Raw genomic sequence first — 26,663 nt, 5'->3', positions numbered from 1 at the left:
AGTATCAGAGAACCAATGGACCTCAGTTATGTCAGGAATCTAAAAATTGATTCACGAGGTGTAACCAACTGGGAAGGCAAGCAGAGCTTCCTCATTCATGAGTAAGGAGGTTAAATAAAGATATAGTTACTGAGAAATAAATAAAGATACAGCTACTTGTATAAAACTGAATTCCTAGGTGTCTACAAGTAACAAAAACAGATACTCAGAACCATAGGCCATGCCTCTCCCACTTGGATTTCATGGATGGAACTGCAACCCATTGCCACCACTGAAACGACTGGTTAGTGTCCCAAGGAATAGAGGCAGAGACAGCAAAACGCTTAGACAAGAGGGATGAGTGCAAAAAGAAACGCCCCCCGAGGAGGAACCTTCCACCCAAGCTAAAATTCCAAAGCATCTAGAGAAAATTAATACTTTTTTTAAAAAGGCAATGAACTAAACAATGAGGTGATTTTCTTCACTAAATGCAAATTACAGGAAAGTCACAAAAGCCCTTAAAATAAATTTTTAAGTAAAAACAGGAAGGTTAAAACAGTGCATATTCAAAAGAGCCACTACCAACTAGGTATCCTGGAAATGTAAAATATATGAAATAAACACTCTATAGATAAGATAAACTTTAGATTAGGTACAATCAGAGAAAGAATTAGGAAATTGGAAGACAGTAAAATGAATTGCCCTAAAAGGCATCGCAGAAATATGAAAGGATACAAAATAAGAAGGACACACGGAAGATAAATTGAGAGGTACGAGCATATGTCTAGAGTTTAAAAAAGGGACTAGTGAAGAAGAACATTTGAAGAGATTTTCAGAATTAGATAACACTTTCAATACAACACAAAAAATGCCAAATAGAGTTGAATTAGATAAATTGTAACCTAGATACATAATAGTGAAACTGCAGAATATTAGGGATAAAGAGAAAAATATTTTAAAAGCTACAGAGAAACTAAAGACAAATTAAAACAAGCAAATAACGGTGTAACTACAGATGGCTTAAGAGAAAAAAAAAAGATGCCAAAAGAAAATAAAGTAATATATTCAAATTGCTGAGAGAAATTATTTTCAACTCAGATTTCTATACCTAGCCAAGCTATTATTCAAGAGGAAGGATTTTCAAACATTAAAACTAAGAGAGTTTGCCACTCACAGACTGCTGTGAAAGAACTTCTAAAGAATATACTTACTTGAGCATAAACTTGGAAGAAGGGTAATCTGAAGCTAATATGAAATATACATGAATGAGATATATTATGAATTTTTACCTCATGAGAAATACACTTATCATGAATCCAAAGATTCTAGGCCTCTTTCATTTTTCAGTTAGTTGTTGTAGCACCTTATATGATCAGCTGTGTTATGAATTATGGTCGTATATCTGTTTTTAATGTATTGCTCTTATTAAATTTGCATAATTTTAAAACTGGAAAAAAAGTGCCAATTAAATTTCTGTCACTGACAATGAATAATTCCATCAGTTCTACTAGAAAAGGCAATACAGGATGATAAATTTGCACCTCAGGGGTGCTTAATAACACTGTGGCTGATGACATAAGGAAAACCCTTTCTGGAGATTATTTACGTCCATTATTTATGAATAATGAACATTTTCTAATATAAGTTTGTAAGGGATCTTTTTGAATGTGATGCTGTTTTGGACGTCCCCAAGACCGCCTACATGTTCAGTGATTTGCTAGAAGAACTCATAGGACTCAACATATAGTTGAACTTACAGCTAGGATTTATTACAGTGAAACAGCAGGAACATACAGACAGATCAGTAAGGAAAAAAGACACCTGTGGAATCTAGAGAAATCTGTGTGTAGGCTTCCTGTGCTCTCTCCCTCCCATGATAGGTCACACAGAGCATACTTTCCTCCCAGCAGCTAAAATGTAATCACGTGTGTGCAGTGTTTCTGTCCAGGGAAGCCCGTTAGAGACTCAGTACCCAAAGATATTGAATTGGACATGTAGACATCCTCTGCTTAGCAACTACCAAAATTCCAGACTCCCAGAAGGCAGGTAAGTATTTTGTGCCCCATGTGGGCAAAAAAATCTTATCATTTAGGGAAGCTTCTTATCAGTATAGGGAACTGTTTACCAGCCAAGTTCCTAGATGTTAACCAAGGGCAAATACTGCAAGTAGGCCTTTCTAAGACGGCAACCTCAGGCCTGCTATATTAACTCTTTTCTGCACAGAGACCTAACTGTATAGTTTTAATAATTTTCCCATTACTTCCAAAAGCATATAATACAATTAACTTTTTCATTTTAGAAAATGTCAAGCCAATTGGAAAAATAATAAAATCTCTCTTAAGAGAACTTTATTTTAATATTTATAATATCTATAAAAGACATCTAAGGCTTTGCTTCTTTGAATGATGATAAATCTGTATTTAACGTCTAGGAGTTTTCAGGTTTCCAGTGCACTGATTATACTCTGCAGTCATGATCTTTATGGAAATATATTTATAGGAAAAGAAAAGATAATCTTGTTAAATAGAAAACCTGGAGAGTATAAAATATGTTTCATGTAGATTTTTAGAGTAGACATTCAGGTTCTAAGGAATAGCATGCAAAAAGCATAGAAGGTACATTATATAACCCAATTCTTTCAAGCTATCTGTTATCTATGTAGCTTTCTAAAAACAAACCACCTCCATCTTTGTCATTTTTCAAAATAATGAGCTGTGAAACTATAATGATTACTTGTGGAAATACAAAAGGAAAAAAAAACTCAATCAGTAATTTTATCATGTAACCATTTAGGGAAAATAACTATCTGTAAATTAGCTATACTTAAGCACACTAGCCTGAGTTATTATTTGAGTTATTATTTTGAAGCAAAGTGCATTCAAGAAAATCAACATAACATAATGGGTTTTATCTTTTATGCTTTCTCTCAAAATTTGTAAATTTCTATAACCATGAGTGCTACAAAGTTTGATATATGTGTACACACACACACACACACATATACCACATACATATATATTTATATTGCTTTAACACTTGGGTGATTATTTCTGGAAAACTTTGTATGTCAGCAAATTATCTGACCCTTATCTTTAGGACTGATACTCATCGGTAATACTATGTTCATTAGACTTGTATAAATCATATATAGAACAAAAATTATTATATAAGTAGAATGTTGTTTAATGAGCAATGATACTAAATAATAAAGTATCACAAAACATGAATTTATTGTGAAAAAAGACCAGCAAATTTTATATAAACAAAATCCATTTGCCCCTTGTAGATATATCTGTGTAAAGAAAAAGAAGAATCTATAACCTGATTTTCATTTTGAAGGAATATCTGTGAATTAAAAGCTCACGTGCTATCTCTGTTCCCTTTTAGCTAGCTAATCATATGAATGTAATTAATCTTATTATACCGGTGAATAATATGGCTTAGTATACTAACTGGAGCCAGTGATGTGTAGTCATTAATTGAAAGTTAGACCAATCAATATAGTTGTGGGTTTTTCTCTAGACATATCAAGCTGTTCAGGTACTTAGCATGGAGGTAGGTTTAACTGGGATGGATGTTTAGCTCAGCAAGTATGATGCAGAGAGCATGGTCAAGGGAACGATTATAATGGTATCCCATGGAAACAAAGAGGAAAGAAATACAGGCACAAGAGGGTAGTGAAGTCAGTGAACTGGATGCCTAATGAAGTGTTTTTTTAAATGATGACCTGAGGGTATTAGACTATGTAAACCATATGTATTACATACAGTGGCTGGAGTGTGCTTAAGATATCAAACATATGATCATGGGGGTGGGTAGCTGAGGAGTGGGGAAGTAAAGGTTATTAGAACTGAGGAACCAGGGTGCTGACATCATCTACATGAAGATTAGTCACCAATAATAGTGACAGAAGTAGGCATTAGAAGAAAATATTGTTCCAAGTGCTGAAATATTTAGGGATTAAGGAAGTAGGAGATCAGTAGGTGGTGGTGGCTTATGTAATAGAATGAACTTCATGTGAACAAGGCATAATCATGTTTTCTTGCTTACTTTGTTAGATTTTGTGAGGCTCAAATGAGATACTGTCTGACAAAGCACAATATATCCCTGAAAAGGTACAAAGTAGTGTGTGTGTATAAAAGCCTTTAGTTTTACCAAATGCTTTGTGCCCTGATTTCTCTGCCTACAAAATACGGGTAAATATAATATCCTTTCCTGCTTCACAGAAGATTAGGCAGTTAAGTGACATGATGTATACGAATTTGTTTTGAGGCTTTGCAGGGAAAAAGTATTTCCTCTAACAGGGTTTAGAGTCATCATTTGGCTCTTGAGAGTTCTGTGTAGCATGCTGGTCCTCTGGATCACACCCTGAGTATCAGCTAACATTCTTTTTATCTTTGATTTCAGACATTTCAGCAGTCCTCACTGCAGCACAAGTCAAAGAAGAAAAACAAAGGTAAGAAAAGGAAATGAAACCTTTACCTGCTTATTTTGCTCTTTGATAATCCCCAGCACACTTCATCCATGCCCTCTTTCTTGCCTGAGCCCAGTGTGGTTTAGAAGAGCACAACCCCCTAGTGTGAAAGCTGCCAGCTTCTTCTTCAATTCAATTATAATACAAGGTACCTTTTACAACAAATGATCTCAATAAGTTTTGAGACTGGTGTTACATATTTCTGATTAAGATGTGTGTCACTTATGTGAGGGAAAAATATTAAAGATTTTTATATTTTTCTAGTCTAATACAATATAAAAAGAATTTTTAAGGTTGTGAAGTACTCATACTTCTTTTTGGTATCTATAGATTAATCCTCTACTTTCATATCTTTTACAAAATTGAAAGAGCATTTCCACCCTGTAGGTCCTATAGCAGGCAAGAGCAAAAGACGAATTTCTTGCAAAGATCTTGGCCGTGGTGACTGTGAAGGCTGGCTTTGGAAAAAGAAAGATGCAAAGAGTTATTTTTCGCAGAAATGGAAGAAATATTGGTTTGTCCTAAAGGATGCATCCCTTTATTGGTACATTAATGAGGAGGTAAGATAAAGCACATTTTGTTTTCTCGTCCATTCTCTATCTTTAATCAAAAGAACCATTTTGAGGCTTATATTTTAAAATCATATAATCACCTTAAGGCCAATTCGGTAGACTTCTGCTCGGTATTTTTCAATCCACCCTCTTAAAATGATTGCATGTTGGGGTTCTAGAAAGATAGATGTCTCAATTATGCTATATAGCAACATATCTGAAACACAGATAAAGTGTAGTAAAATTCTGTATATCTAAATAAAAATGCTAAGCTAATCCAAGCAGTAGCTTAACTAAAAGGATTACATATGGAAATCTGACATTAATTTTTAAATGTCTTGCTTTTGTTCAAAATTGTACACTTTTTTCTGTTTTTTTCTTTTTTTTAGAAGTGGGGAAGGGGAAGCCCTTTACTAATTTAAGCAAACTAATATCACCTGAATTTATTTCCATTTTCTTTAAAAATGATCTAGTAGACTAGTTTTGAAAATCTGCAAGTATTCATTTCATTTGGCCCAATGAGGGGTATATATATAATACATTTAAATTATTCTTATGATTTTCTGGGGGGTTTTAGTACAACAGATTTATATCCAGAGTAGTCATATCAAAACTTATTACATATCTTGACAGATATGCCAAAAGCATTTGTTGATATTCCCTTTATTCTGCACTTGCTTTTATTCCTTCGCTATAGCCATCTTTTAGTTCACTTTATTAGTTTTTTAAAACAATGATTTCTGCTATTACCTTATTTTATAAAAAATGTATATGGTTTAATGTAGTTTGCTGGGTGAATAGTCCAATACTATTATGTTAAGACATTCATCAATTTGCATTTGAATATTGTTGAAATATAATTTAACAACATTATTATGCCTATGATTATAACACATAATATCTAGATAATTTTATGTTCCTTAGACAGGTTATAATATAATGTTATGTTGTGTTTAAGAGTAGACTCAGAAATCACACCACCTGAGTTACTGTGCCATAGTTTCTTCATCTGCAAAATGGGAGTAATAATAATGCTTATCACTGGACTACCATATGGATGAAATGAATCAATGCCTGGCACATACTAAGTGTTCAATAAACATATGGTAGGCCGGGCCCAGTGGCTCACACCTGTAATGACAGCACTTTGGGAGGTTGAGGCGGGAAGATCACTTGAGCTCAGGAGCTTGAAACCAGCCTGGGTAACATAGTGAGACCCTGTCTCTTCAAAAAATTTAAAAATTAGCCAAGCGTGGTGGTGCACGTCTGTAGTCCCAGCTACTCGAGAGGCTGAGGCAGGAGGATTGCTTGAGCCAGGGAGGTTGAGGCTGCAGTGAGCCATGATTGCACCACTGCACTCAGAGCAAGACCCTATCTCCAAAAAATATGTGTGCTATTAGTAACATTTTTCAAAGGGACCTCTCATTTTATTTATAAAATCTTGAATTAATATTTTTCTATTTAATGTAAATGTCTATATCACCTATATAAAACTATTTGGTTGTTTTCTATACTTTTGACATTTTTGTGGCAAATCACACAATTACCTAAAATATCCTCTGCTTCACTAAGTGTGTCTTATTTTAAATATAGGAAACAAACCATAATTTTACCTACAGTTTCGTTTAATAGATATATATTAAATACTTTTTATATGCCAATCAAGTGTTATCAAGATATAGTATCTCTATGTTTCTCTTTATTGTAAGGTCACTTGCAGGTTTATCTGCCATATACTAGATTATATGCTATCTTTCAAAGTTTAAGTGGTGAAAAACTGTGGCTCCTTTTTGTTGAACTAAGTTTCATTCAGCAAGTTATTGTTACTGTTTGCCTTGTGAGAGATGAGTGAAGAATTCTACAGTATACATTGCAAGAAATACCTTTAGTATGATAATATTTTAGGAGAAATGTAAAAATCCCTCATCATATCATTATGAGGAGATAATAACTACCTCAAAATATTTTAAATGGTTCAAAATTTTAAATGTTTACATTCTGACTGTCAAGGGTAACATAACATAGAAATTAAAGTTGGGAAAAGGATTTAAAAATATTGTCTTGGCTGGGCGCAGTGGCTCACGCCTGTAAGCCTCACTTTGGGAGGCTAAGGCAGGCGGATCACGAGGTCAGGAGATCGAGACCATCCTGGCTAACACGGTGAAACCCCGTCTCTACTAAAAATACAAAAAATTAGCTGGGCATTGTCGTGGGTGCCTGTAGTCGCAGCTACTCAGGAGGCTGAGACAGGAGAATGGCGTGAACCCAGGAGGCAGAGCTTGCTGTGAGCCAAGATAGCGCCACCGCACTCCAGCCTGAGCGACAGAGCAAGACTCTGTCTCAAAAAATATATAAAATAAAAAAAATAAATTGTCCTTACTCCAAGATTGGAATAAAAAATATTCAAATATTGAAAAAGTTTAATACTACTCTTTTTCATAACACACACATTCAGTCACCGTCAGTAGCATCAGATTTTTGTTTTGCATGGATGCTTAGCAGTGAAAGCATTCATACAAATATACACTCTAAAAGAATCGAGAATCTCTCTTTTTTTCTCTGTAATAGTGGATGGGAGTATAATCTCATTTGAACTTGATATATAAGGAGCTATGGATATAGCATAGATCAAATAAAAGTTAGAGATAGTAAAACTCAGAGGAGCTTGATCATGAGCAGGAGAAGGGATACAATGATTAAAGCATTAGCAAAAGATAGTTTTAGCTTAGTTGGGATAACTCGTATCTAACTTAATAGTTTAGATAATTCTTCTATCTTGTTTTTCCATCCAGCGTTAGAGAGAGGAGGATTTTATGGATTTTATTCCATTTTCCAGGTGAAAAATGACCTTTATATATATAGCACGTACCCCAAGCCAGATATTTGAAAGTCAAATTGACCCATTTCATTTGTAAACTCTTGAATGCACAAAATAATTGTTATAAGATGCTGACGAGCTTGCAGAGAAGACAGGAATACTTGTACACTGTTGGTGGGAGTATAAATTAGTTCAGCCATTGTGGAAAGCATTGTGACAATTCCTCAAAGAGCTAAAAGCAGAACTACCATTCCACCCAGCAATCCCGTTACTGGGTATATATTCAGAGGAATATACATCTTTCTACCATAAAGACACATGCACGTGAATGTTCATTGCAGCACTATTCATGATAGTAAAGACATGAATCGACCTAAATGCATATCAATGACAGATTGGATAAAGAAAATGTGGTACATATACACCATGGAATACTATGCAGCCATAAAAAGAATGAGATTATGTCTTTTACAGGAACATGGATGGAGCTAGAGGCTATTATCCTTTGCAAATAAATGTAGGAACAGAAAACCAAATACCACATGTTCTCACTTATATGTGAGAACTGAATGATGAGAACTCAATGCACACAAAGAAAGGAACAGCAGACACTGGGGTCTACTTGAGGGGGGTGGATGAGATGAGGGAGAGGAGCAGAAAAAATAACTATTGGGTACCAGGATTAGTGCCTGGGTGATGAAATAATCTGTACAACAAACCCCTGTGACACACATTTACTGTATAACAAACCTTCAAACCTGAACCTTCAAACCTGAACCTAAAAGTTAAAAATCATTAAATAAAAGATCATTGTTATATAATTAGAGAAAATCAAGTTTGATAAGAGATTTGTTGGAGGAAAATTGAATCAGTAAACATCCCTAAATTTTACATCTGAACATTACGAATAATAGAAAATTGTGAATTACAAAAGTGGACTACATTTATTTTATATGTACCAGAAAATAAGTTATAAAACACATTCCACTTTGAGAATTAAAGAATTTTCCATTCTCATTTTAATATGAAAAACATTTTTTAGAAGTTCTATGCATATTTTTATTAGTAGTATTCTAAGTGTTCAAAATATATCTTCAATTTATGGAATATAACAGGTAAGCATCGAATTCTTATCTCTAAAATGTCAAATTTAAAGAATTAAAGGAACAGATTTATTAGTACAGATATTTAAGCCATAGTTATAGAGTATCATTACCTTCACACCTTTGTATATAATAACCTAACCAAGAGTCTTGCCACTTTAGGATGAAAAAGCAGAAGGATTCATCAGTTTGCCTGAATTTAAAATTGATAGAGCGAGTGAATGCCGCAAAAAATAGTAAGTTGATTTTATTTGGGAAGAGGGAACAATAGCTTTTTTTTTTTTTTTTAATTTCCAGCTTTTAAATTATAGGTTGCTCATTTAATGCTTTCACATTGAGGTAATAAGAAAGCGGTTTTGTGGGCAGAAAATTGAACTTTTTACTGATTTCTGTCACCATGATAGAAGCATTATATATGTGAACTCGGGTTAGATGTTGAGGTAATTGTGCTCATCAGAATTATTTGGTTCAAATTTATTTCCCAATTGTAATAAATGTGCTTTGTTTCCTTTTGCAGTGCATTCAAAGCCTGTCATCCTAAAATCAAAAGCTTTTATTTTGCTGCTGAACATCTTGATGATATGAACAGGTAAATTATTTCAGAATATGTAGAAGGTCAGTGAGGCCTAGAATTCTAAATTTTCTACAGTAATGCTTACAGAATAATGTCACTGAAGTTTTTAGATCGATAAAATAGACCCAGACTAGCTCCATGCAGCCATATCTAATTTTTTTTTTTTTTTTTTTTTTTTTTTGAGACGGAGTCTCGCTCTGTCGCCCGGGCTGGAGTGTGGTGGCACCATCTCGGCTCACTGCAAGCTCCACCTCCCGGGTTCACGCCATTCTCCTGCCTCAGCCTCCTGAGTAGCTGGGACTACAGGCGCCGCCACCACGCCCGGCTAATTTTTTTTGCATTTTTAGTAGAGGCGGGGTTTCACCGTGTTAGCCAGGATGGTCTCGATCTCCTGACCTTGTGATCCGCCCGTCTCGGCCTCCCAAAGTACTGGGATTACAGGCTTGAACCACCGCGCCCGGCCAGCCATATCTAATTTTAAAGAACATCATTTAAAAAGTCAAAATAAACTTGTTAAATATTTTTGTCAAGTTTACCAAAAAGGTAATAGAGACCATATACAGACCCCAAAAATCTACCACCAAAAAAAGGGGATTTTTTTTAAGTTCAATTCAAAAATATGTCTTAAAATTTACTCCCAGATGGAGGAAAAAGAGATGTCTACAAAAAAAGCTGACTTTTTCAAGTACTGAGTATTTTCGACAGAATATTCATCTCAATAATTCAGGCCTAAGAAAAATTAGTATTTCTTGCTGTCACTTTTCATCTTTCACCTGACAGGGCCATACAACCAACAAATCAGATGGCTCAATGGTTATTTGATGGCTCAGGGAAAACCTATATGTATATATTTTTTTCTTTTCTCATCACCTACCACATTCTGCTTCATGTTAATACTTTGGCTTTTATGAATTTTGTGCTTTCTTCCTTTCTCTTTCCTTTCCCCTCTTCCTTTTCTAGAATTACAGAAATTGAGTTTAAGATTAAAAAATTTTCCCCTTTCTATAACTTACTAGCCAGTACATATTACAAACATAACCTGCCTTCAGTTAGGGAGAGGCAGCATAGCATCATGGTCAGGAACATGGACTTTGCAACCAGACTCTCTAAATCCCAGCTCTACCACTTACTAGCTATACAACCTTGGACAAAGAACACGACCTCTTCATTCCAATATAGTATTGTCCGATCTATACAAGAGGTGGGTGGGGATAATAATCAGCCCAATCTCAGCTCTATACTGATTAGCTGTGAGACTTTGGGCAAGAAACTAAACCTCTCTATGCTGAGGTATTGGCCTTTTAATAAAGTGAAAATAATAATGGCACCTATCAGTAAGACTTTTATAAGGAGTAAATAAGCATACATGAAGGACTTAGAACAGTGCCTGCTAAATTATAAGTGCTATATAAATGTTTACTATTAATATATATTCCTTTTATATACTTTGGGTTCTTACTCCATTTACCTTTCTCTAAAACAATTGTACCCAGGCATTTTTAAGCACAAAACTGTGTAGCTGCATAAATTTGCTTGAACGTACTAAATGAACACTTAATGTCCTTTTATAAATAATCTTATTATTTGACATTTGGGAATACAAGCATGTCTTTTTTTCAAAGCAAGGATATAAATACAAGGAAATGGCAAATAAAGGTGGTGTTAAGAACACTTGATTAAAACTTATTACTGATAAACGAATTGAGCCTTTCATATAGTTTCCATAATCTTCTCTTAATTCATATAACTTATCCTTGAAATTTCACACTAAGCTATAAAATTTTAAGTTTTTTCTCCTTATTCTCAAAATGAAAATATTTATTCACATTCACATGGAGAGGGAGAGGTGTGATACTCCGTTTTCTGTTGTAATTATTTTATAATTCCACTGTTCTAGTACTTACTATCCATTTTACCATATGTTAAGCTCAATACTCTTGGGATAAATGTGAAGAATTTTCATCATGACCACACTGAAATTAAGTGGCATACATGAGCATATCCTATCTTATTCACTAGAACCCAGCCAACTCTAAGAATTAATACAATGTAATCATTCATGATACATGCTAATTGGGATCTTTTTAAGCTTAGAAGTTGCCTGTTTAAAAGTGCATCTTATGAACTATAAAATCCTTCTTGGCCTTCATTACCCACCCCAAGTTAGCAATAGCTTCAAAAGGATGCTGATGTCACTGCTCTTTCCTAGTATTTTGTGGCTGTATCTGGTTCGGGATATCGCAGAAACTAAACCAAATTTATGCAGTTCATTTTGTTGGTTTTCTAAGCAATAGGTCAAAGATAAAAAGTGAAACATAAAAAAGGACATCTCCACATTATACATTTAAAAGTGCTGTTTTATGTAAAGCCTGCCATAGCGCACTACAACTTTAAGAATTTAATTGTCCCAAAATACTAAATGTTATTTTAATTTAATTAAAATTGATTTTTATTGTTTTCTTTGAATTTTGCTTTCTAAAAAGTAACCCTATTCCTAATGTCTACTTTCAATGGGAAGATTTTTAATTACTTGTTAATAGAAGGAGAAAAGAATCAGTGCTAAAAATATTCACAGAGAATTAATGATGGGGAGGAACACCCACCTACAGCTTTGTCAAGTCACCTGATTGTTACGTAACAGCAAGATGATCTGAGTGTTGGTTTGTTCTTTATGTAATATTTTAGAAGCATGTATCTGAGTCTTCAAGAGATGATATATTTATAAAAATAATTATTATAAATATATAATTTATGTGATTATTTCATTTTTTAATATCATACCTACTTCTTATGAAAATATACCATGTTTCAGAGAAATATACTTTTCTGTTCCTCATTTAAAAAAAACAAATGTAATGCTGGTGGTGACAGGATCTAGTAATTGGTGTTAAAAAGTTATCCTTATGTTTAATTTTCTTCTGTAAAATCATACACATATATATACACAATAAATATGTATATATATGTGTATACATACACGTACACATAGAATATTAAAATATCACCTTCTATTTTGAGAAGCAGGAAGTTTGATTGTGAGGTAATTTGCAAAAACACTTTTAGACACCCCAGTACTATTCATCCGTTTCATCAGAAATAAACACTGAAACATTAAAAACTGATTTTTTTCTGGTCTTTGTAAAATCTATGGGGATAAAACAAAACATCATATTACTCAAGTATTCTGAAGACTTATTTACTGAATTTGTTTGGCCTATATATTCCTTACCATCTCAGTACATATGTTCTTGTAATTGTGATGACCCACCAATTCCTATTTGATAATTATTATTTATACATTTCTTCCATGGTTCTTTCTCTTATTTCCCTCTAAACACATTATTCTTTGTCAGTTGTGAATATCTCCTTTGCATGTTTGCTATAGGTTCAATATCCCCTTACCTATATTTTCCTATTTTAAAGCATTTGTGATATGGTAAGGTACTGACTGAATTTAGACCTGCTATTAAATAACTTCCTCATAAATATATTGAATAGATTCTAAATTCAATATTGTGTCTCTGACCTTCTTACCTATAATAGCCTTCCCTCATCCGCAGCATCTTTGACATTCTAATTTTCTAACTTGCTTGCTTGTCTGTTTTTAAATAGCATTTGCTACTATTTCACATATGTTTATTTGTATCCCTGTTTATTGTTTTTCTCCCTCACTAAGATATGGAAATCATGAAGGCAGGCACTTTGTTTTATCTCTGTATCCCAGGTACCTGGCACATATAGCCTCTTAATAAATATTACTTGAATCAGTTGATGCATATGTGTCTGCTTTCATAATAACCTAAAATACCAAATCATAACTGTAACAAGCAAATCAGTAAGTATCTTCTAGTTGAAGCCTAAAGGATAAGTTTATCCAAGATAGCTCCAACAATTGTGTTGTATTTAGCCTCTTGTGGCTCTACACAGTGGCCTGAGTATATCCACACACTTTCTAAACAATTTTTCTTCAGTGAACAAAATTTTTCTTCTTTCAATTGTGTTATGAAACTTAGTAAATCTAGAGTTAATTGAAGGCAGAAATTTTGTCTTATTTATTTCTGTATCCCTAAAACATAGCTTATTGTTCAGCACATAGCAGACACTTAATAAATGCTGTTGAAGGGAAAAATTGAGCAAGCCCCTTTTTTGTTTCCTGATTTATTTTGTAAGGACCTCATTGTTCTTTACATTTCTGATAAAATGAAATTTCAGTGTTTTTTTGTTTGTTTGTTTTGTATGTGTGTGTGTGTGATGGAGTCTTGCTCTGTCACCCAGGTTGGAGTGCAATGGCACGATCTCGGCTCACTGCAACCTCCACCTCCCAGGTTTAAGCAATTCTCCTGCTTCAGCCTCCCAAATAGCTGGGATTCCAGGTGCACGCCACGATGCCTGGCTAATTTTTTGTATTTAGTAGAGACAGGGTTTCACCATGTTGGTGAGGCTGGTCTCGAACTCCTGACCTCAGGTGATCCACCTACCTCGGCCTCTCAAAGTGCTGGGATTATAGGCGTGAGCCACTGCGCCTGGCCTTCAGTGATATTTTTTAAAGTACTAAATACAAGGCACTGGATTACAATTCAATGATAAATTTTTCTTTAGTGGTATTATCATTTTCACCCAAAAGCACCAGGCCAGGCTTTCCCAAGAGTGGTAAGATATGCCTTGTAGTACAAATTTAACCCCTTTTTCACTGCAAATCAACTTAGACTGAATTTTAACTCTGAACTTTTACTAATGATTAGAGTCATTTTAAAAACATTGTCATGAAGTTTACTTCTTGATTTATAGTTTATAATTCTCTGAATGCATGTGTGTGTCTGAATGTCATGCTACTGCATTCATTTGATAATATTGATTTTATTCCAGTTCTACTCCGGTCCTTTCTTCACTTCCCAAATGTACCTGAGGTGATAATTACATTGTAGGTTTTGCTAGAATAAAATTAGGTTTTAATTGACCTATTCTTACAATTAAAGCTTAAGTTTCCATAGATGTGATTTTGTCTATTAGAGACACGACTTTCCCCACTTTTCAAGATACTCTAAGTATCTGATGCACAGTTAACACCATTTGGCATAAATGATGAAATATGAGTCACTTCAACTTGACAGGGAAGATAAAGGTCTTAGGAGAAAAAGTTCTCAAACACAAATTTTTCTTAAAAATATATCTAGATCAGATTATTCTACAACTTAATGACATTAACCATACTAGTGATTCTGGACATATTCAAGATAGCTTGAAATGCAGGTTTTTCCTCAATTTCTGATTTGGGAAAGTGTATGGGTTATGGCTCAGGATTGACCAAAGGGAAATTTTCATGTTGTTTAAAGACTTGTGATTAGATAATCTGATAGTGTAAATAGTTGAAATAATGAGCATAAGGAGAGCCCTGGTGGGACAAAAGAAAGATGTTGAAACTGCTTTGCTTTAGGCAGTCCCTACATTGGCAATAGCAGCACTACAGAAAGAGCAAAGAGCTGAGATTTATTTTTAAATTACTCTTGCTCATGAAAATACATTTTCAAGATCTAAACAGATATTAAAATTGTGTAAGTTCATTGTGTCTTTGGAAAACCCCATTCCCTTGTATTTAGAGACAAGTGTCTGAAGTACTCCCAAGATGTGTTTCCTGTTAGATTGTTAAATAAGCTTAATCAAAACTATGATTTCATAATAAAACTATTATTTTGACAAGCAAGGTTCATAACTTTTTTCCTTCTCATCAGGATAAATTGAACCTGATAATGTTTAAATATCTCTAAAGGAGCGTTTTTTCTGAAGAAACAGAACAGCAGGAATATTTGGAGTACTTCTACATTTGGAACAATAGAATTAATATGGCTTTGGTCATCTCCAAACCCTTTATGTTACAGATATTAACAGCTTTGCCCAAGACTTTTCTATTGAAGTAGAATCTTTGGTGTGGGAACAATTTGTACTATAGCAAATTGTATCTCATTAAAGATTCTATGTATCAATAGTAGCAAAGAACACATCTTATATGTAGGATTATTCCATATATTCTTAGACATTTTTAAATAAATGTTTCTAGGAAGTAAAATATAAGAAATTAGGTTACAATGTTATTATTTTAATATTTGTTTTTTCAGGTGGCTTAACAGAATTAATATGCTGACAGCAGGATATGCAGAAAGAGAGAGGATTAAGCAGGAACAAGGTAAAGGAATACTTTTTAAAAATAATTATGTAATACTTTTTTTCCTGCAGTTATCCTATACAGAAATTCATTGCTATCACTTGAGAGAAAGTACATATGTCAATTTTTGTTTATTTCTCCTCTAGGTATAACAACTTGTATAGATAGGAACTGAATGCTCAAATTTTTGGAGCAGCTAATGTGGAGTTCTCTCCTATTTGTTACCCCCCCTCCCATCTCGTTCCTATGAAGAAACAAAATCTTAAAAATGGAAAAAGTCTATAATAGGTCTTATGACTGAACCAAGTCCAGATCCTTAGCAGTGAGCAATTTTTACTATTTAGCGGTTTTATAGACATTTAAGTGGCCTTTTATGCAAATAAATGAGATGAATGATCTTTTCTTTCATAAATTTTCTCATTTGGTTATGTTCTTCAGCTCTGTTACTAACTCTGTGATCCTATGGAATTTGCCTTGGTACTGACCTCAGATTTATGAAACACAGTGTTATGGTGCAGAATTGAAATCTTAAGAACAAAGGCTGTGGTCATTGTTCTTAGGTGGCTTCACATTTCCCAAAGGGTGTTTATTGTACATCCTTTGGAAACATAAATAGGTTTTTGAAATTATCTGTTAAAAGAATCCATAGACTGACACACTTATAAACACAAACCTATTCATAGTTGTGTCTTCAGTGGGCATAGCCAGTCTATTGATGTGGAGATTCTAAAAGCCTTCTGTTTCCTTTTTTACTTAGAGTAAAATCTCAACCAGGTGTTTTTTTGGTTTTTTGTTTTTTGTTTGAAATGGGGTCTCACTCCAATGCCCAGGCTGAAGTGCGGTAGTGTGATCTTGATCTTGGCTCACTGCAGCCTCGACCTCCCAGGCTCAATGATCCTTCCACCTCAGCCTCCTAAGTAGCTGGGACCACAGGCACGCACCACCACAACTGGCTAATTTTTGTTTTTGTTTTTGCTTGTTGATTTTTGTAGAGATGGAATTTTGCCATGTTGCTCATGCTGGTCCCGAACCCCTGGACTCAAGCGATTCGCCCATCTCCCAAAGTGCTGGGATTACAGGCATGAGCCATTGTGCCCGGCCTTCAGCCAACTCTTTTTTAAAAAAACACCTAAAAACTAAAGTTTTTAAAGATGTAAAGAAGATAGCCAGATCCCAAAACCAGTATGTCAGCAAATGTTTAAGCACAGATTAGTAAATTTTTTCTGTAAATAACCTAATAATATTTTGGGCTTTGCAGGCCATATAGTAGAGACTATGTATTGCAAAGGCCTAAATTTATGGTAAGAGTACTGAAAAGAAATTAGTCTTCCTTTTCAAATTTCTTTAAAAGGAATAAAAACAGTTCTCTAAAAGTGTTTATAGATGTTTTTCTGATTTGTTAAAGACATTGTGTGGGCAGTGTACTGATAGGAAAATGAATCTTTGACTCAATTTGCATAAATATAAGGGAGCTTGGTTCTTAGGCTTAACTTCTGTATTTTATTACTTGGCATTACTATGAACCGGAGCTTCATCTTGATTTTAGTGAATTTCCTTTGTACTTGGTATTATATAGCCAAATTTTATGATGGATGAAATAACTGGTAAGTTATATAGTTATATTGGACATGCAGGTTCCAAAAAGTATTTAGTCTGTGGATTCATGATGTATTGGTCTATCATGTGAGTAGAAAATCATAGGCAGAAGCTAGTAGTTACAATTTAATGCAACAAGAATCTTGCTAATGCAATACAACCAGAATCTCTGAAATAATTTTGATTTCCACATAGAGTGCGTGTTCCTCAGTCACTTTAGCATAGGTCAGAAACATATTAGACTTCTTACCTCCTGAATGATTAGGTTGCATGGTATTCCATATAGAAAACTACTAGATGCACTTATCTACTTCACACTTCTGTAGAGTTATTTGAGTAGAGTTATATCTTCTGAGTACCATTCTAAGTAGTGAAGATAAGCTTAATACAAAATATAGCCGTTTGAGGACTGGGAGTATTTCTCCAAGATGCAAGGACATAGCTGCCAGGTACTGTTTCCATCTAAATAGCCAGTACAGCTTAGAAGTGACTCTTTCATTGACTTAAATAAAAATTTAGTGAATTGCTGTCTTTGATTATAGAAGTATAAAAGATGTGGGGTTCTCTTTCAACATCTGTTGTTGTACTTAGAGAAAACAGAATTACACTAAATTCAGCCGCCAAGATAATAATTTGGCTAATTGTCTACTGATCATTTTTGTATTTTTTCCAGCTTCAAGAAAGACATTCATGACATTATTTTCAGTCACACATAAGGTCTTTTTAAAGCCTTAATCACACACAAAAATGAATGAAATATATTGTATTTCTTTGACAGTTCTAAATGAAAAAGTCTTTTTTTTCAAATCATCCTTTTATGTCAACATGAGAAAATAAAGTAGAAGTTTTCCTCTTCTAGTGATTGCACTGCTTTTTCATGAGTGCTTATAAAATCGTGTATCATTGAAAGAGACATTAAAAGTATCCATTTAATTTGTGCTATATAGACACCTAAGAAAAATAAATTAATTTGCTATTAGAATAAAAATCAGACAAGTTTTCGTCCTCTAAGCAACAGTGTGTCTCTAATTTTCCACACAAACCCAAAAGAGCCTAACTAAAATTTCTATGTAGCCTCTTCTCTGACATTGCTTTCTTAAAGACACACAGCTTAGTGTAAGAAAAAAAATAATAATTTGCAAAGTAGTATTTCAGCCTTTTCTTAGGCAACCCAAGAAAACTTTGGATTGATGATGCTTTTCTTTTTTTTTTTGTTTTTTTTTTTTATTATTATACTTTAAGTTCTAGGGTACATGTGCATAACGTGCAGGTTTGTTACATATGTATATATGTGCCATGTTGGTGTGCTGCACCCATCAACTCATCAGCACCCATCAATTCATCATTTATAGATGCTTTTCAATAAACCAAGAATTCCATCAAATAGTGGGACTAAAATTCTTCCTAATTTAACTAGAAGGAAAAAGTAGAGAAGGGGCCTTCCAAAATCTGTCACTTGTAGTGACAGCTATGGAACCCTTGATAAAATCGTGATCATCTCCTTAGTGTGCTAATAAGGACCACTTGAGGTATTAACGCCTTGAAGGTATCAGTGCAAACATCAAGGAGGTACTCTGCACAGGTGCCACAGTTCCTAAAAATAGTGGGAAGAATACCAGCAGGGTGATCTTTCTTTGGCAGGGGCGGGTTTGCTTATTCCATTTACCTACAGAGTGATTTCCCAGTAGTATTTCAAGCTCTCACAAAACTACCCAACCCAGGCCCCAGGACTCCAGATTTTACTTTTCATTGCTGGGCCTTGCTACAAGAAAAACTTTATGTCTAAGAAGAAGAACACCAGGCATTTATCGCTTATGGGATCTGAGTCACACTGTCCTGTCATGCTACTACAAATACACCCAAGAAGATAAGCAGTTCTAATATTTATTGAGTGTTATCAAGATGCAAGGCACTTGAATATATGTTACCTTATTTAGTGCCCACACACACACAACTCTGAAAGGCAGTTATTATTAGACCCCTTTTACAGATAACAAAACAGACTCAGAGAGGTTAAATAACCACAACAAGAACACCAAGATGGTAAGTGGTCTAGCTAAGAGTCGAAGCTACACCTATCTGACTATATAGTTCATGTGTTTTTCCACCATCATTTGCTGGGTCCGTTTCTGGGCAACTGTGCCAATTCATATTTGAGGGAACACTTGGTATACTGGCTGTCATTGGCATGAACCAATGGAAAAAAATAGATATCAAATTAAGATTAACTAGCCTTTGCTTATCTTTTACTCAAAGGGAATAACTAAAGCAGCAATAGAATTTTCAGAGTCTTTGTATTTTGAGGCCTGAATATAATTGAGAATGTATTTTATTTCCAACTTCCTCTGCTGAAGAATTTATGTTCACAGTAGCCAGAGGTATATAGCAGGAGGAGATAGGGGGATAAAATGTTCATCAATATACACATCAAACTCTTCTGCTATACTTTACAAAAGAGTCCCAGCAACTTAGTCTCCAGAGCTTTAGGGTAAGGCAGTTTCTTAGTTCAAATCCCAGATCTATTACTTTCTATTTGATATATAGTAATTTCTTAATGTATATTTACTGTGATTATCATTAATATTAATCAGCACTGCAGGGAAACCGTATAAAAATATTACAGTATGGGAATTCATGGGTGGAGAGGAGTTCCTGTAAATACACGTGCCATGATTGTTCACCTAAGTGTGAATATTAGTTAAGCCTTGTGATGATTCTTTTGTGATTTAAATTTTCATAAGAATAAGGAGACTTTTGTTATGTTTTTTCTTATCATCTGAAACTGATGGATCATACTTCAGGTTTTTTTCTTGTAAATCATATAAAGAATAAAACCAACAGTTACAGGGTGGATGGGATATTACTGGAACAGATTCCAATTATTGGCCCCCTTTTGCTGCATTTGACTTACTCTAGTAATTTGAACTTATCTCTCAGAGTTCTTTCCCCTCCCTCTTGCCTGAGGTCTGCCAAGTCACTTTGTCTAGCTGCTTACATTTGCTACCCTTTTAAGTAGTTCTGGAAGTTTGGAACTTGCAGCCCACATCAGCAGATTTGCCCTTTTGCATTTGGCAAGAATCAGAATGTGCCATGTGTTTCCAAGGAGAGGTGGGAGTATGGTATTATAGAGATTCATGTCAGCATGAGTCTGGAAACAGTGATTGTTAGATAATCAGTGAACTGAAGCCAGAGAAGAGAATTGAGAGCATTATTTTTAGAGCTGTTTATATCTGTAGAGATCTACAGCAATGTATGTATTGCTTTTCTTTGGGTACCTTTAAGATAAAATTATATACCTTTAAGAGGCATCATGTGGTAACATTCATTAATTGAAGCTTCAGAATAATTGGATCTGAAATCTAAGGTACCGTAAACCTGATTGGGCTCATGCAGTACGTTTTTCTTAACTTTCTAAAATTATGGCTGCATGTAACTGCTTGCTTTAAAAGGAAGTTAGAATTAGGTGATTGTACACTTACTTTCTCCTCAGAACTCAACTGAAAATAAAAGTTGTTAGGCCAAGGGTAAGGTAGTGCTGGGGAACATAATGTCGGAACCGAATTTAAATTTCCTTATTTTAAAGGGTAGTTTATGTTTGTGAAAATATGACTAGAAGCATTTAGTAGAATGTTGACGTATCCATGTCTGTGAATTTTCAGATTACTGGAGTGAGAGTGACAAGGAAGAAGCAGATACTCCATCAACACCAAAACAGGATAGCCCTCCACCCCCATATGATACATACCCACGACCTCCCTCGGTAAGTTAGCAACAAGAACATTACTTATCACCAGATTCTTTGACCTGAAACATCCTTTTGTATGTTAAAAACATATGCAGTCGATTGCATATCAAACTTCAGGTTTCTCAGGGGAAAAGAAAACTGGGAGTCTAAAATCAATAAGCAAATATTTTTAAGTATACAAAGAATATTTAACCAGGAAAAACAGTCACTACAGATTCCAGGCAGAATAAGTATGTCACCACTTTTATTAAAAAAATATACTGTTTGTGTTAAGGTAGCCTTTGTGGAGATAATCAACAACAAAAAAGTTTTCTTAGAAAAAAGATATATAAAATGACCTTATTTATTCCACACTAATAAAGTTTATTCCTATGTCCTTTAGAATGAACTCATAAAAATTAATATTATAACTATATTGAAGATATTTTTGCATGTAGCTTTCTCAGCAGCCGTGGGACCTGGTTTAATGTATATGTTCGTATGGCGTGTCAGACAATTCTCTGTAAATTACTCTGTGTATAGACTGTACTTTGATCTTTTAACAGGATAAACAGCTGGTTTACTTGGGACTATCCCACTTTATGTCCCTTTCCCATCAGAATTACCAAGAGTATCTCAGTAGTGTTCCAGTTTAGACAATAATATTCCATGGTCAGGCCGGGCATGGTAGCTCATGCCTCTAATCCCAGCGCTTTGGGAGGCCAAGGCGGGCAGATCACCTGAGCTCAGGAGTTCGAGAGCAGCCTGGCCAACATGGTGAAACCCCGTCTCTACTAAAAATATAAAAATTAGCCAGGTGTGGTGGCGGGCGCCTGTAATCCCAGCTACTCAGGAGGCTAAGGCACAAGAATCGCTTGAACTTGGGAGGTGGAAGTTGCAGTGATCTGAGATCACACCACTGTACTCCAGCCTGGGTGACAGAGTGAGACTGTGTCTCAAAATAATAATAATATTACATGGTCACATTACCATAAGAATCAATTCTGCCTATCTTGGGACTAAGTCTTCCACATAGGAAATAGAAGCTGGATTTAGGTGACAACAACAGCCAACCTAATTCCATCTCAGTACTACTCCAGGGGAATAATTCATATTTTCTCTCTTTTTCTAAAACATCAGGATGTGGATAATTTCTTTAAAATATCTATAAAAGAGGAAGAATAGGAAACAGCATCTTCACTGAACAGCTGCTTAAACATGGCAATTTGTGAATTTCAAGAAGAAAACTATTCATATTATTATTAACATGTGGGAAGGTAACTGACTGCCCGCAGAGGATGCCAAGTAAATGCAGCTTCACCTCAGTCAGGCATGTCCTGGCTGCCACCTCAGCCCTGTTTGTGATGATCACATTTAACAAATCAGGCTCGGCCTGGGCTGGTGTGTTGTTAGTCCCCAGAGCTAGAGTAAGGCTTGTGGCAGTAGAGATGCCTGCAACTATTTTACAGTGTTCACTTGATGCCAGTCCTTTTTCTGGTTATGTTTTGTGCTATAACATACAGTCCCAAACTTTAAATTCCAGGGATAAAAATATTCCATTTTTCTTTTATATTTATGTGCCCTGCAGCATCTATGCTCAAGGCTAATGGTAATCCCCAGCAAGGTATAATCTCATCCTGCCTAACGTTTTTAACCCCATAGAAAGTAAGACCATCAGACAGCTTTTCTGTGGCACCCATAGGAGCAGACATTCTCCTATGAAGAAAAGGAAGGGTTCTGTCAGTTTATAGGCAACCTATTCTCATATCCAAAAGACTCTCTCCTTGTCCCCAACCCCAAGCTACATGAAATCAGGAATATGAATCCAGGGACAATACTTCTTCAAGATCTCAAAATGTGTAGAGTTTTTAAACTTTGGAATTTTCGTAGTTGCTGAATTTTCTTATGTAAGCACTAACTCTTATACTTTCATTGTTGTAAAATTTTGCATTAATATGTCAGATTTTTCATGAGAGCTTGGTATAGCCGCATTTCAATACATCCATGTCTCTGTCTCTTAAAATGTAAGCTGGGGCCTAACTTTGAGATGTCTACAAACTTGCCTAGTCATTAACTTGACTACATAAGAGTTAATCTACTTAAATATTACCTGGTGGAAACCGAATGTGTTCCTTGGAATAGAAGTGGTCTGTTATTTTGGTAGAGACTAATCAGGGGCTCCTTTCTACAGATGAGTTGCGCCAGTCCTTATGTGGAAGCAAAACATAGCCGACTTTCCTCCACAGAGACTTCTCAGTCTCAGTCTTCTCATGAGGAGTTTCGCCAGGAAGTAACTGGGAGCAGTGCAGTGTCTCCCATTCGCAAGACAGCCAGTCAGCGCCGCTCCTGGCAGGATTTAATTGAGACGCCACTGACAAGTTCAGGCTTACACTATCTTCAGACTCTGCCCCTGGAGGATTCTGTCTTCTCTGACTCTGCAGCCATCTCCCCAGAGCACAGACGGCAGTCTACCCTGCCAACTCAGAAATGCCACCTGCAGGATCACTATGGGCCGTACCCCTTAGCTGAGAGTGAGAGGATGCAAGTGCTAAATGGAAATGGGGGCAAGCCTCGAAGTTTTACTCTGCCTCGAGATAGCGGGTTCAACCATTGCTGTCTGAATGCTCCAGTTAGTGCCTGTGACCCACAGGATGACGTGCAACCCCCAGAGGTGGAGGAAGAGGAGGAGGAGGAGGAGGAGGAAGGGGAGGCAGCAGGGGAAAACATAGGAGAAAAAAGTAAGTATGTTTCTGGAGATTCTTAGCCTGTGTACACAAAGTCCTAACCTTTTCAAACTTCTTATTTGAAGAAAATAGAATCTTGCTTCCCTTTTTTCTTAAAATAATAGTATTGCTATATAGTAAGTTAGGTCTCCCTTGGTGACCTACTTTCAGAACTTCAGTAACTTGGGAAAACATGATGAGTAATGAAGCTTATATCCCAAGATACCCACAGCTGGAGCAAATAATTTTTTTCTCCAACTAAGCCATTTGCCTTTTAAGGTTAATGGTGGTTTTTTTTCCTTCCTTCTGTTATCCATTTTATTCTCACTAGCATGCACCATCTCATTGGCCCACAGTGGTTGCCCCCTGAGTTGGGTTAAGAAACTATAAATGTTTCAAGCAGGTTGTTAGCAGAGCCTTGGTTGAACAAATGAATATACACACACACCCACTCACATCTATACATATACATATTTATCTTTCCTTTTTATTGTCAGAAGATTTAAAGGAAAAATCCAAAAGATAGTTTTTCCAAGGAGAGATTTCACATAGCATTTCTTTCAACTCCAAAGAGCTGAACTTGTTTCTAGAAACCAGTTTTCCAAAAGCATCCATGTACTTTCTTGGTATGTATGTTGATTATAAAGCTCAATTTATGTGAATCAGCTCTTAAAAGACAAGTCAATGAAGTAACCCTCTGTCTTGTTGACATTAAGAATATCTTTACTAGTTATTAAGTTCTTTATTCAACATGCCATGCCAAGCCTCTGTTTATTACTAACGTGACACATCAGTCCAGAAACCCAGGCTGGTTTAAGGGAAAGGCTACAACTCAGTTATTTTAGTAAGAAAGAAAATCTAGGTTTGGCTATAAGTCTTGAACATAAAATGCCCAAAACAAAATATATAGAAGAAATAGTATAAAACTGTTCACATCTCTTTATTCAAAATGTAGTCTCGGTCAATTAATGCAGATAACTTGAGCAAATGGTGATGAAATCACAGTTACTTGTTTGGTACCCCTAGGGCAACAGACTTCTGTTTTTGAAAGATGAAAGCAGAATGTAGCCCTCAGACCATTTTACAAATATATGGGACTTTGATTACAGGATATATTAGTGTAAGTTCTTCATCACAACTGGAAAAGTATCTCAAAGTTCACAGATTACCAACAGGTCAAGAGCCCCATGTCAGTGTCAAGCGTGGCTCATTTAAAATGATAGTCTCTTTGGAAATGATTGACAAGAAAATACAGTGGACCTCCCTTTATGGTATGGATCTTCATTGCACTATTTAATATTATCTACCAACAAAATATAAGAATTGCTTGTAATAAAATTCATATGCTGGGGCAGTTTCCATGTGAAGTATATTTTAGCCACAATCTCCATGAGAAACATTATAAAAGGTATGTTGTTAGTACAGGAAAAGTAATTACCATTCATTACTTGTCAAGCCCTTTCAACATTCACATCTATCAGAGTTTATGGAAGACTCTTATGGAAGAAATATTTAGGAGCCATGTTAGTCCTCTGTAGGAGTTCTGGCAAGCATAATAGTAATGTTTAATATTTTAAAGATTACTAAAATTAGTAAATTGTCTTCTAAAATTTAAAGATGAGTTAAAAACTTCATTTCAACTGTCATTCAGGTACTACACAACTGCTGTGACTAAGTATGTGAGGTTTATTTATTCTTTTACAAACATATTGGAGAAAACACTTTATCTCAGCTATTTTAAGATAAACTGTGTTGAAATTAGGCACAGCCCTCTGAAATAGAGAATTCTGTTCAGAAAACATTTCATCATTCCTACAGGTTAAGTCACTAATGTTGTCTTGTTTTGAAGAAGTTAGGCACTTAAGAGTTCATCCTGGTCATTGAATAAGGGAAGACTAGAAAGAAGCAAGCGTGTCCTAAGACATGAAGGGAAAATATGGCACCATGCTTGCTCATTCTTCAAGTTTCCAGTAGTCCACAGAGCACCTCTAGTTAGGTAGCGTTCAATTTTTTCTTCTAGAGTCTCTTTTTTGTTGTTCAGTAGATTGGATTTTTTAGCCAAATAGATGCACTCCTAAGTTGGTTGGGTTTTTTCTTTACATTTCAGATGAGTTAAGTGGGTAGTTATTCAGTGCTTTCCATCTTTTCCAGTGGGCTTTCTGTAGAATAATTGTTATAAGACAGAACAGACCTAGTAAGTGTGTCAGTAAATTTGGTATTGTACTTTTTGTCTTTACAGTACAATATTGTGGTACATTTCTTGCTATTTCAGTCAGATCTGCTTCACTGAAAGTGGCCTTGCTCTATCTTTCAGGCCCCATTTCTTTCTGGGTATTTTTTCCATAAATCTTGCCACTTGATTTCTCCATGTACTTCAGACTGTTCGTAACAGAGTAGTGCATTCATGCTTTCCTGGAAGATGCTTATTATTCAATGAAATGTATGTTTGTTCTAATGATGGTTTTCCGCATTGCTATTTCTAATATTTAGGAGTAGGCAATTTGATGAACACCTTATTCAGGAAACATCAGCTTTAAAAACCAGTGTTTTCAAAAGAATCTTTAAGGTCTAGTTAAGGTCTAGTCATATTTATGGCTTCCCTGGATTGACTATTAGGAGTAAGTTCTCAGGCTGCTTGTTCAAATCAAGCTGTTTGGTGTTATGTGAGCAGAGCAAAAATTATACACGGGAACGAAGCTGTGGCCACTACATTAGCCTTAGCCTCCCGTACACAGAGTGCTCACTGTGCTGCCACCCAGTTCAGCAGGCAACCTGTGCTTGTAAAAATCAAAATCCAATGGCAGTGTGTTACTAACTGTGCTGCTCCAGGTCAGCATTCAGTTTGACCTCCTGAAGTGAATTTGTAGTAATCAAGTACAGAACTTGATGACTACAAAATTATCAGTTTAATGTGTAGTTCCAAACATTTTTCTCAGTTTGCCAAGAAATTAAAAATAGGAA

General features: G+C 35.3%; 1 protein-coding gene across 5 annotated transcripts in view; it reads left to right on the top strand.

The window, feature by feature from the left end:
• CNKSR2 (connector enhancer of kinase suppressor of Ras 2) overlaps positions 1 to 26,663 on the top strand; it is a 294,707-nt gene that overhangs the window by 228,656 nt on the left and 39,388 nt on the right. For all 5 annotated transcript variants that reach the window (XM_023199069.1, XM_023199070.1, XM_023199072.1 and 2 more), the window contains 7 exons: positions 4,387 to 4,435; positions 4,841 to 5,013; positions 9,088 to 9,161; positions 9,443 to 9,514; positions 15,613 to 15,680; positions 20,915 to 21,015; positions 23,171 to 23,717. In XM_023199069.1, the coding sequence (XP_023054837.1) occupies positions 4,387 to 4,435; positions 4,841 to 5,013; positions 9,088 to 9,161; positions 9,443 to 9,514; positions 15,613 to 15,680; positions 20,915 to 21,015; positions 23,171 to 23,717 (1,084 nt within the window). The remainder of the gene's footprint in view (positions 1 to 4,386; positions 4,436 to 4,840; positions 5,014 to 9,087; positions 9,162 to 9,442; positions 9,515 to 15,612; positions 15,681 to 20,914; positions 21,016 to 23,170; positions 23,718 to 26,663) is intronic.

Source organism: Piliocolobus tephrosceles, chromosome Y (genome assembly GCF_002776525.5).
Source record: "Piliocolobus tephrosceles isolate RC106 chromosome Y, ASM277652v3, whole genome shotgun sequence".
Classification (NCBI taxonomy): Eukaryota; Metazoa; Chordata; class Mammalia; order Primates; family Cercopithecidae; genus Piliocolobus; species Piliocolobus tephrosceles.
Note: the sequence above shows the minus strand (reverse complement) of the source record. Positions and strands in the feature narration are given on the sequence as shown.